Raw genomic sequence first — 12,586 nt, 5'->3', positions numbered from 1 at the left:
CATTAGACTGCAACTTCCATTATGAAAAGACCTGCATCATCTTGTTCATTGCTATATCCTGGAGTACAGGAAGAATGATGAATGAATGAATCCAAGATGTGGTAACACAAAAAGAAGCCTAGAAGCCAGCACCACACCCTGCCTAGGGTGACCCAACCCACAGAGCATCCCAAGAGACATCCTGCTAAGAGTCCAGCTCCAGACTGCAAGGGAGAAGGGGAGGGAAGGAAGAGGAACCACTGTAATAGGAGAGGCTACAGCTAACTGGGAGGCAGGCCCTTGTCCTTGAGCAACTTGTTCTAATCTTAGAAGGTATGCTTGGGCTTTCTATTGGGACATGAAGGACAAATGTCCCAGGCCTCAGGATTCACTCACACGTCACTCCCACTTGGGAAGCAGAAATGGTCCCCCGTGAAGGATATTATTAGGAGGCCTCCAGGTGTCTGCAGCAAACCCCAGGAGTCAGAGGGACTCTCAGCGAAATCAGGCTTATTAGGGAACTAACCAGCACGAAGAGCATGTGACAGGAGTCTCTGAATTCTCTTTGAAGAGCAGATGGATTGTAGATTTACTTGTTGGCCTAGGCTGTGAATCCCCTGAATCACCTAAGCTAGCTATGTAGGCATTTCTTTCACACTCTTCCCCTTTCCCCTAAAAAGAAAAAAAAAAAAAAAAAAGCTAACTGCTTTGAGGCTGCCAGGCTCACAAGGTTGAATTTGATTTTCCCTCTCTGCACACCCACAGTTGGAAGGAGAAGACAACTTTGGTGGTGCAGGCACCCAGCCTGAACCACGAAGTCATTGCTTCCTCCTCTTCATCCCAGGGCCCTCTCCATCTCCTTTCTAGCCTCCACTCACCCAGCCTGTCTTAGAGCTCAGCCATCACTTTGTAACAGGAGCCAAGTTTCAAACCCGGTTCATCTGACTCCAAAAATTCCAAGCTTTCAAGGATCCATCCTGGACCCTCTGCTCTGATCACTCTCCCCTTCTGGGGACCTTTTCCTTCTCTAGCCACCTCTTGCCTCTTCCCTCCTAGCCCTGCTCTCGTTGGGGCTCACCATCTCTGTGGGTGGCACCCCTGTCCACCCAGCAGACAGAGCCAGAAGCCTGGGCAGCATCTTGACTCCTCTCTGCACCTACCTGGTCAGTCACTAGTTCCAGACAGTCCTTTTTCCTAAATTGCTTTTAAGTTCCTGTTAATGTTCTCCATCTCCATGGACCCTCCCCTAGTTCAGGGCACCATTCTGTCTGATCTTATACTCTTGAGATCTACAGTGTTGGCTCCAACTCTATGTCTAAATCATCCTTGAGAGAGTTTCTAATTCCTAGATGAATTTATCTGATCTTGGCCCCAGTTTTCTGCCGCTACTGAATCCTTGCTCTCCGTTTTCCTGTAAGCCTGGGAGACCTAAATACTGAATCCCTGGCATGTGTAGGGCTTATTATCTACTAGTGCTTGAATCAATAAACTCTGCCTCTTGAAGGCATTTCTTTACCAGCTATGGGCCATAGATGCTTGATTCTCACTCTGCTGCTACTGCTGCTAAGTCACTTCAGTCGTGTCCGACTCTGTGCGACCCCATAGACGGCAGCCCACCAGGCTCCCCCGTCCCTGGGATTCTCCAGGCAAGAACACTGGAGTGGGTTGCCATTTCCTTCTCCAATGCATGAAAGTGAAAAGTGAAAGTGAAGTCGCTCAGTCGTGTCTGACTCTTTGCGACCCCATGGACTGCAACCTACCAGGCTCCTCCGTCCACAGGCTTTTCCAGGCAAGAGTACTGGAGTGGGGTGCCATTGCCTTCTCCAATTCTCACTCTACCACCTTTAAAAAGCACCCACAAATACAACAAGCTGCCGCTTTCAGTAGAACTTCTGCTGAAGATTTGCAGATTTGCAAGAAGTGGTCATAATGATACAACACAGCTAGCAATTGTAAATCAGTGACCAGAGATTCCTATTCATCAAAACCTTTTTGGCTGGACTTCCCTGGTGGTCCAGTGGTTAAGACTCTGTTCTCCCAAAGCAGGGGCCCTGGGTTCATTCCACGGTCAGGGAACTAGATCCCAGAGGCTGCAATTAAGATCCTGACGAAGATCAATCCCATGTGCCACAACTAAGACCCAGTGCAGTCAAATAAATAAATATACCTTTCATGGCAATGGCAATGGCCCATCCATTTCTCACACTGCAGCCAAAGGGACCATCGAAATAAATCCATTTGTTTTAGAGGACCCTCTGTTTTACTCTTTTTCTAAAAACCTTCCAGTGACTTAGCATGGCCCTGAGAACAGGGTTCTGCATAGAGGTCCCTGTCCGCTCTGGCCTCTGTTTCCTCTACAGCCTCATCTTCCCCTCAGGCCACATGTCATGAACCAGGCTTAGGGACTTCTCGTAGTTCAGTGAGGAGCCCCAGCCTTGCATCCTTCACATGTGGCTCCCTCAGCAGAACAGTGACTAACTCTGCACACCCTTCAAATTTGTTCAGGTTGGGGCTTCCTTCTAGAAGCCCTCCTGGATACCTCTAGGCAGATTGGGTGCCCCTGTTATGCTTTTCACCCTGTCCTTCTCCAGTCACAACATCCTGAACTCAATATCGCCTCGCTCTGCTCCTCCTTGGGGAAGCCTTCTGTGACCGACCACTCAGGGCACCAACACGTACTCGCTTACTGGGTCACCGCCTGTCTCCCCTGGAATGTGAACTCCAGCAAGAATATGGACTCGAGGACTCTCTTCTTCAGCACCATGTCCCCAGACCTCAGAGCCCATGGTGGGTCAGCAGGTACTTACTGCCTGTTTTACTTCCATGTGGCTGATGCAATAAATGACCACAAACTTTGCAGCCAAAACAACAGAAATTTATAGTTCTGGAGGTCAGAAGTTCAAAACAGATCTCACTGGGACTAGAATCAAGATGTTGGTTGGGCTGCCTTTCTTCTGGAGACTTGCCTTTCCCAGCTTCTAGAGGTACCTGCATTTCGGCATTTGGCCTCTTCATCCATCATCAAAGCCAGCAATGTTAGGTCAAGTCTTTCTCATATCCCATCACTCAGACACTGACTCCTCTGCCCTCCTCTCCTACTTTTAAGAGCACTTTGGATTGCATTGGGCCCACTTAGATAATCCAGAGGAGTGTCCCACTTTAAGGTCAGCTGATTAACAACCTTAATTCCACCTGCACCTTTTGCCATGTAACCTAACATAACCACAGGTTCCACGACTAGGATGTAGACACCTTTGGGGGCTATTCTGCCTTCTGCACTGGCTGACCCATCATACTTTAAAAAAATTATTTATTGATTGATTGCACCAGGTCTTAGTTGTGGTATGTGAACTCTTCGTTGCAGCATGTGGGATCTAGTTCCCTGCCCAGGGATTGAACTCAGGCCCTCTGCGTTGGGAGTGCAGTCTTAGCCACTGGATCACCAGGGAAGGCCCTGACCCTGACCATAGTTTAAATACTTGCTTCGTCGCCCCTGTTCCTGGGTGTACACAGTGTCCATCTGTGCATCTCTGTGCGTCTCTTTTCCAGGGTGCTGTCAGTCACTGCATCCCGAGAGCCTCACCACTCTCCCCAGATGAAGTCACGGCAGGCGCTCTTCCCATCATACAGATGAGGAAGCTGCAGTTTCACTAGCTCATGTGTCTTGACCAAGGTCACACAAGAAAGGGCAGCTCCAAAACCATACTCAGGACTTAGTGTGTCCTTACTGGCAAGCCTCTGAGAGCTCCTTGCCGAAGGTGGTAGGAGAGCATATAAAATAATAGCAATAATCATAACAGAAGAAGAAGGAGAGAAGGAAGAGGGGACATGACCTAGGTCATGACCCTAAAAGCCATAAAATTACAGTCAGCTTTATTTTTTCTTAATTGCTAGCTAGTATGCACATCAGTTTCTCAGGGATGGTTTGAAAACTCAGGAAAGGAGTGTCTGTTAACCGTCTGTCTTGTTAAGTATCTGTTAAGTGTAGACCGCCAATGACCAACTCATGACTGCCCACTTATGAACTAAAAATGGCAGAAAGCAGCAAGGAGCATATCTTAGCTGGCTGGGGTTCCCTCTGGGAGACCTGTGCCCCAGAGAGAATGGAAGGGCAAGGGTAGACTAGATGACAACCCTGGACTTCCCTCAGTGTTTTCTCCCCATTTTACAGGTGGAAACTGAGGCATAGAGAAGTTAGGTAACGTGTTCAAGGCCACAGTGTATGCAGAGTATATGCAGAGCCTGGATTTGAGCCCAGGCAATCTGGATTGAAGCCTGAGCTGTATGCTCTACTGCCCCTCACGCAGCACCATCACCTGTGATCTGTACGCCCTGCCTCTTGCATACAGGGCTGATTGTGAATCTTGCAGGGACTCTGAGGATATTGGCTCCCTCCTGCTGTCAGTGGGAGGAGGGTGATGCAGGCTCCAGACATCAGGCACATGTTGCAGTTCGGTTTGGAGCAAAGGACAACTGGGCTTCCCAGGTGGTGCTAGTGGTAAAGAACCTGCCTGCCAATTCAGGAGATGTAAGAGAGGAGGGTTTGACCCCTAGGCCAGGAAGATTCCCTGGAGGAGAACATGGCAACCCACTCCAGTATTCTTGCCTGGAGAATCTCCACGGACAGGAGCCCGGCAGGCTGCAGTTCATAGGGTTGCAAGGAGCTGGACACGACTGAAGCAGCTTAGCATGCACGCACACACAATGGCCAACTGATGGCAATTTGGGTTGGAGGAAAGGCCAATGGATGTTAATAACCTCACTTACCAACAAGGATCCTGAGGCTCAGAAAGATCTACCCCCAATATGTGTCAGAGACAAGACTCGATTTACCTCTGAATTAGCTATTCTTTCTGCTCCTGTCATATCATCCCTGCACATCCCCAACCCCACAAGACTCAAAATACACTTTTATCCTTATGCTTATACAACAATTGACAGGTTTCACAGAGAAATTTCACATACATTATCTCCCTGATTGCATCGATAAGGTCCTAGACCATCATGACATTCAGAATGAATGGTTCCCTTCCATTTCTTTGTTGTCCTTGCTGTTACTTGGGAATGTGCCTGGACTAACCCTGCCTGTGCCACCACCACCAAGCTCACTGACCCCACCTGGGTGGCTGGCCAGGCCCCTTAGGCTGTGAGCTACCCTGCTTCCAAAACCACTGAAGCAGTCAGGCTGATGTCCACTGACTCAGGGTTGCTTAACCCTGTCCAGGCCCCTGGGCTGTAGCACCACATCCTGGGAGGCAGGGGAAAGCCCTGGAGGTCCCATGGAGTGACACAGTCCCCGGGGAATGGCCTGTGGACCCTTTGTGTGAGCCGGGCATCCTCCCTGGGTTTTTCCCGGGGATAGAACTTCAGAGGCTAAGGACTTGCCATTTTCAAATTCTTAAAGCTCACAAGGGGGGAGGTAGGGAATATTTGGAAGATTTGTGGTCTTAATGTGAAATAGTTGACCAGCATTCCTGTGCACCGGTTTCTCTTCCTCTGCCTTGTCCAGTTGTGGTTCTTCTTCTTCACCTGCTCTCCAGCCCTCCAACCCCCACCTCCCCAGTCACTGCTATTCCGGTGCATTGTGCATTTGTCTACAGATGCCCAAGAAGTGATGAATGTTTGACCCAACAGCGTGAATGCAGGACACAAGACCTTCTCTTCTAATGGCATTTCAGGGCTTCTGATCCTCTCTCACCCAAGCCAGAGAACTCTGTCCTCAACCCAGCCTGTCTGCAGTCTGCACCAAAATGTCTGCAAGGCTCCTCCTGGAATAAAAAGAGAAGTCCCATCACCTTTCTGAGTGAAAGGTAGCTCAATGCTAATAAGGAGTTCAGTCTCTGAACCTTTTCTCCAGAGACTCTCTCTATATTTAGACCTCTTCTCTATATCTTCTGATTTTATTTAGTTCAGTGACTTCAGATACTATCACTATCTACTGACTCTCAAAGTTCTGTTTCCAGCCTGGAAACCTCCTCTGAATTTAAGACTTGGGTGTATATTTAACTCCCACCCTGCATCTCCACATGGATATCTAATAGACATTTCAAATGTTCATGACCAAGGAAGAACTATTGACCCCCTACCTTCCCCTACCCACATCTTTCTCCAACAAACCCTCCCCAACCCAGGAAAAAATATCCCATGCATCCTGTTGTCCAAGTCAAACACCTGGGAGTCATTCTTGATTGCCCTTTTTCTCTTACTTCCCACACCCAGCGCATCAATAATTCCCAGCCGTCTTACCTTCAGATCCACCCCTTTTACCACCTGCTGCTACAATCCTGGTCCATTCCATCATCAGTTCTCCGCTGTACCACTGCCAGAACCTTCCTCCTGGCCCCTCTGCTTCCACTGTCATCCATTCTCTACAGACAGCATTTTGATGTATAATTCAGGTCACATCTCTCCTCAAAACCCTCCAAATCGTGTTCCATTCATTCAGAATAAAATACTGATACAAACTGCTTGCTATGATCCTCAAGGCCTCATGCAGTGGGCCCCAGACTGCCTCTCATCCTTTACGTCCCCTCAAGTATTTTGGATGCGATAGGTCCCTGCCACACTTCTCTTCTCTGTCCCTCACCCTTTGTTCCTCTCTGTGCTTTCTGCTCAGAACAGCTTTCTTTCCACCTTTTTCCCACCTGGAAATTCAGATGGCTCCTCCTCAGAGATGTCTGCTCACAGCCCCATAGGCAAAGCAGCCTATTTTCTCTTTCCCATGCACTTAATTTCTCTTACTTGTTTATGTACTCTGTGTTTATTCTTTGCGCCCCTTGCTGGAGCAGCCACTCCTTAAGGGAAGAACGCTGTCTTGTTCACTGCTTCAGCGCAGGTCTCCGGACAATGGTGTTTGCTGATGAGACACTCAGTAAGACAACTCTTGAAGAGAAGGTCTAGAGTTAACAAAGCATGTCTGTGTGGAAAGAGATCTTTGGAATCCAGATGATGCAGCACTTACTAACTTGAAGAATGAGTTAGCAACTCTGGGCCATTTTCTGTTCTAGAAGAGGTGTTGTGAGAATGATAGAAAAATATATCAAGTGCTATAAGAACACTGCCTCCCACATAGCAGCTGCTCTAAGTAAGGCAGGTACATCAAACTGGCTAACCTGGTTCCTAGTCCATTGTCCTTTCCATCATTCCCAAATGGTAATGGTTAAAACACTGGTGAATTGAAGAGTTCAGGGTAAGGTAAGCATAAAAAAAACAAAGGAATCACTGTGGCATTCCCAAAGGGACTGTCTGTTGATCCTTTTAAAATGAAGGTTTAAGTTGGAAGGGGTTGAGTGACCTCAAGATCCACTGCAGTTCTAAAAGAGCAAAGAAGCGAGCATACCTTATGTTTTGAGGCTCTGGCTCAGTTATCCTGTTTCTGGTGAGCAAGACAACCTTCCTTTTAGCTAACAGCAGGTGTTCCTCAAGCCCCAGGCAGACCCCCTCACTGATTCTCCCCCGAGCTATAGACGAGGCCTCCCCTGGTGCCTTGTGACCCTAAACCGTGGACCACAGGCTGGTAGAAACGTACACCTGGGCCGAGGAGGAGGGTGGGGAACGGGCAGAGCCAGGGCAGAGTCTGATTTGGGCCTGTACACAGAGCTTCCACTGTGTGAATGGTTGGCAGCATCCAGATTGTGTTTATTCATCACGGCAACAGTGAGGGGGAAGTTCCTTGCTGTCCAGACACACGGGCTCCTCAGTTCTCTGAAGAAAGTCCCATAGAGACAGAAAGTAAACTCCAGAGGTGGTTTCCTTCTGGCCTCGGCAAAGTTGAGGGAACCACAGGAGTGGTTTCCAAACTTGCTGGCAGAGCCAGGATGGAACAGTGGCAGTAAGGGCTTGGTCAGCAGGCTCTGGGCCCAGCAAGGTGGGCTGGGGGCTGCAATATGTAAGCATGAGTGTCAACTAAAGCAGGTCGCATGTGGGAGTGGGTTCAGAAAATAAATTTAAGACATGGAGATTGGTCCCAAGAAGAAAGGGTCCACAGAGGTCAAAACGTGACCAAGACCTGGAGGTGGGTGCAGGTGGAGTTGAGGGTGTCAGCGACTCTGGGAGCAGGGGCCCAGACCCGGACACCACAAGCTGGGTTGGATGGGAGGTGGGAGGAAGGCACCCTTGGAGGACAACTTTCTATGTTCCTGACTCTGTTCAATACTTAATGGATAACTTTGGAACAGAGAAAGAAGGCTGCTTCGGCGGTGGGGGGCTCCCAGGAAAGTTGGGGACTAGGCAGGGACACTAAAGTCATGCTCAGATCTAAGAACAGTCAAGGCAGGCACCTTCCCAAACCAGCCTCAGGGCTGAGAGAGAGGAGAGGGAGAGGGAAAAAAATGTCTCTCACCTGCCTGGGGCCAAGGTGGTGTGATGTTGAACCACTGGAAGAGGTTGGTAGTGGCACCTGCCAAAAGTACAAGGCAGAAATCCAGGCAAAGCCTCAAACAGACTAAACCACAGTGCCTGACCATCCCCAAAGCCATGCTGTCCCTTTGTCCCCGTGTAATCCAGAGGCTTCTAACAGATTTGCCATTTATATATCACTTTGCAGTTTTCAAAGCACCTTCACAAATTAGGCTATTTAACTGATGTGCGTTGTTGGATTATTAGGCATTGGAGTCAAGTGTTTCTCAGATTATTCTGTCTGGCATCTCCTGTGTGATTCTGGCTAAATTACTGGCCCTCTCTGGCCTTCTGCCCAACTGAGAAGGCAACAATCAATCACTCTTCCACAACACAGAATGAGAAGCAGCATCTGGAGAGGTGCTGGTGGTGAGTGGATTTGCCAGGCTTCAACAAGCTCTGGAGTCCATAGATATTCTAAAGAAAACCCATTCACTGGGCTCCAGGAAAGCAAACTCAGACGTATCATAATCTTTCCTTCAACCTGGCTTTTAAGTCCTAAGTCCTTCCAGAAGGCTTGTAGTTCTCTCACCCCTTGCCAAGCCCGGTTTCAAGACAGGGAAGTTGGGGAGGAGTTTCTGATTCCTGCTCAGCTCTATTTTTATCTGGAATGTTTCTTCCTGCACCGCCGGTGATTGGCGCCTTCGGGGCTGAGGTAAAGTGCACTGTCAGCAGGAGGCGAGCAGTAAATAGCAACGGACAGAGCGACTGAGACAGACGGATGGGCCCAGCATTTTTGCCAAGAGCAGCTCAATTAATAAATTGCTCTGTCCCTGGAGCCGCTCCATTGTCCCGGGAGGACATGATGTTCACCTCTGACCAGGCCTGGAATGGCCAGTGTGGGGCACACGTCGGGGCGGGCACTGAGGCTCCCCACCCCCTTCTCCAGCGCTGGGGGGGAATTCTGGCATCTTGAAGAGAGGTGAATCCTTTAACATCTTTTTTTGAAATCAGTATTTGATATTTAGGCTGAAATGGGGATAAACTTGACTTACAGCAGGGACCTGCCTTTTCCTCTAGAACAGCCTGTTCACAGATCAGAAGATCCGTGTCCCAGCAGTTCTTTCCTATCTCTATGCAAAGCCCTCTTCTCAAAGTTTTGCCCACACTTACTCAGCTTCACCTGAGGTCAGTGTGGGGCAGGTGGTTGCCCCTCCTGCTCCAATGGGACAACGTCATGGTATGATGACCAGTGATATTTCCTTCAGAGGGAGCACTCAAATAAGAAAGCTCAGAGACACTTTCAGCACAAAAAGGAGGGTGTAGGACATGTATGTGAGAGTATGTGTATGTGCACATGCATGGATGTGTGTGTGGAGGGGCATGTACAGGGATGCAAGTTTGCAGCTGGAGCATGCTTGGTCTTTGTAGGCCATGAGCTCTGTGGAAAGACAGAGATGTACTTTGTTGGGCAACTGCTACCCAGATTCTCTCAGTTTCAAGCTAGACATGAGCAGGTAGAGTGGAGAGGTTTGCAGCCTGGGTGCAAAATGCCATCATCATGGTCATCAAAAATCAAAGCTGAATGTCTCTAAGACTGGACGTTTAAAAAACATTATGAAAGTCAGGTGATTTTGTAGGCCGTGTGTAATAAGGCAGAAGTGAAGTGTCTGTTTCCAGGGCTTGCTGACTCATCAAATGAGCCTTGGTGACAAAAGGCACATGAGAGTGAACAGTGACCGTGGTTCACTGAGGTCAACACAAGGGTTCTTAGAAGTAGTAGTAACAACGCTTCTAAAGCTCTTATGTCCTAGGCCTTGTCCCCACACTTTAGATACATAGTAAATCATTTGATCTGCAGAACAACCATGTGAACAACGTGCTACTGTTACCCCTACCGAGGTACAGAAGGAGGAAGGCATTTGCCCAAGGTCACTGAGCTAAGGAGATGGAGCAACTCAGTGGTCAAATCCAGATAGTCTGGTTCTCATCTGCCATGCTACTTGACTTTCATGTTGTTTATTAGTTCAACAAATATTTTCTGAGCATTTCTATGACCAAAGCACTCAATCAAGTAGGAGAAATAAGATACAAAAATACTTGTCGAAAGTTCAATCCAGGACTTCCCTGGTGGCACATTGGCTAAGAATCCACCTGCCAATGCAGGGAACACGGGTTTGGTCCTGGTACAGGAAGATCCCACAAGCCTCAGGGCAACTGAGCCCTTGTACCACAACTACTGAGTCTGCACAGCCTAGAGCCCATGCTTCACAACAAGAGAAGCCACCACAATGAGGAGCCCCTGCTCTCCACAATTAAGAGTAGCCTCCACTCTCTGCAACTAGAGAAATCCGCATGGAGCAGCAAAGACCCCCCACTGCTGCTACTGCTAAGTCACTTCAGTCGTGTCTGACCCTGTGCGACCCCACAGACAGCAGCCCACCAGGCTCCCCCGTCGCTGGGATTCTCCAGGCAAGAACACTGGAGTGGGTTGCCATTTCCTTCTCCAGTGCATGAAAGTGAAAAGTGAAAGTGAAGTTGCTCAGTCGTGTCCGACTCTTCGTGACCCCATGGACTGCAGCCTACCAGGCTCCTCCATCCATGGGATTTTCCAGGCAAGAGTACTGGAGTGGGGTGCCACTGCCTTCTCCGAGACCCCCCCACAGACACACACACAAAAAAAATTTTTTTTTTAAGTTCAATCCAGGGCATTTGCTCATCCCACTAGATACAATCAGGCACTGGACTCTCTCCAGTGCATTTTGCCAGCCTCCAGTTTTCAAAGCTCCCTTTGACTAAAGGGAGACAGTGCCTCTGACAGAGCCCTCTGCAGGCCAGGTCTTTGTAGAATGAGGAGCCCAGCCTCGTTCCTGCCTACCAGATCCCTGGGCCCTCCACAGCCCACCCCCCAGGGCAACTTTAATTCCTTTCCAGATCAACAGAGCCACACCCTGGGCCAAGGACATTGTAACTATTCATACGAAATGCAGTTGATGAACTGAGTTTTTAAAATAGCTGATGCAGAAGCCAATTACAAAATGCTGGGGAAAGACCTCACTGTCACATAGCAGGCACCTCGCGTGGCCCCGTGGCTGATGCTCAGCAGTGCCAGGTGTATACTTGCTGCTTAACTTTGGCTTCCCCTTGGTTTGCCAGGAACGGCCGGCACAGACCAACGCCATTGTGGACGACTCTGCGCCCCCCTCGGTGGCCCAGTTGGCTGGGCGGTTCAGGGAGCAGGCAGCCGCTGCAAAGGAGGTGAGTCAGGCGGCATCAGAGCCCCTCTCCGGAGAGGGGACTGCAGGAAGGGGAAGTCTGGGTCAGGCCCACAGCAGAGGGAGGGAGGAGGTTTAGTGATTACCAAATTAGGAAGCGAAATCAGAGAGGGGTCTCTCTGAATGTGAGGAATGTCGCCATGCCGCTGGGCCTGGGCAGGGTCTTTCCTCACTGGAGTGAGGCTTATACTTCGGCCAGGAGGGAGCAGACATGGGGCTGAGCGTTGAAAGGCCTGCTGTCCGAGATGGGGCTCTGGAAGCCTGGTCCACCTCCATCCTCCACTGATGGAGATTCAGAACTTGCACAGCTGTGCTAGGCCTGGGCTGGTGCAGAATAAAGAAGTCCCCACACCAGGCTCCTCCCCTGAGCCTAGGAATTCAGAGCACGGGTAGATTCCAACAGAGAACTGGGAAGCAAGGACTGACAGGGAAGTGCATTCAGATAGGAAGCAGGGATCAGAAAGGGAAGGGATCTGGTTAGCAGTGGATTCTAGAATCCTGGTGGAGAGGACAATGTCAAAGGGGGCTTTGTAGTGTTGGAGAAATCTGGGCCAGATTTTCTCTAGTCCTACAGTCTGAGAAGTTCCTTAGAAGTGGAATGTGGGAAGGGCACCCCAGTGTCGGGGGAGGTTTATCATGGCCCCTTGGGGAAAACGAGAATGCTTTTTTAGATGCGTTGTTTTGTGGTTTTATTTTTCCATCTGAAAAACCCATCCATAATTTCTAGACACAGTAGGCATGTTATAAAGGGTGAAGGAGAGAGTACTGACCTAAGGCTCTGGCAGTGCCCAGAAGCTGGATATGAGTGTTATTTTGAAATGTTGCTTCAGTCTGATGAACTCAAGTAAAAGAGGATGCCAGCAGGAGATCACTGGGAGAAGCTAAACATCAGAGTGGGTAGACAGTACACTGGAGTGACTTTATAGCTAACTGGCAAAGACAGGCAAACTCACTCCATTCTCTTCTCCACCAGACATTCCTAAACATTCCTAAAG

The 12,586-nt window shown here is 49.2% G+C and overlaps 1 protein-coding gene across 2 annotated transcripts in view; it reads left to right on the top strand.

Annotated features, from left to right (window-relative positions):
• Nucleotides 1-12,586, top strand: part of RCSD1 (RCSD domain containing 1) — a 72,821-nt gene that overhangs the window by 40,441 nt on the left and 19,794 nt on the right. For both annotated transcript variants that reach the window (XM_043450145.1, XM_043450136.1), the window contains exon 2: nucleotides 11,473-11,574. In XM_043450145.1, the coding sequence (XP_043306080.1) occupies nucleotides 11,473-11,574 (102 nt within the window). The remainder of the gene's footprint in view (nucleotides 1-11,472; nucleotides 11,575-12,586) is intronic.

This window comes from Cervus canadensis, chromosome 2 (assembly GCF_019320065.1).
Source record: "Cervus canadensis isolate Bull #8, Minnesota chromosome 2, ASM1932006v1, whole genome shotgun sequence".
NCBI lineage: Eukaryota > Metazoa > Chordata > Mammalia > Artiodactyla > Cervidae > Cervus > Cervus canadensis.
This window is presented reverse-complemented; position numbering and strand designations above follow the sequence as displayed.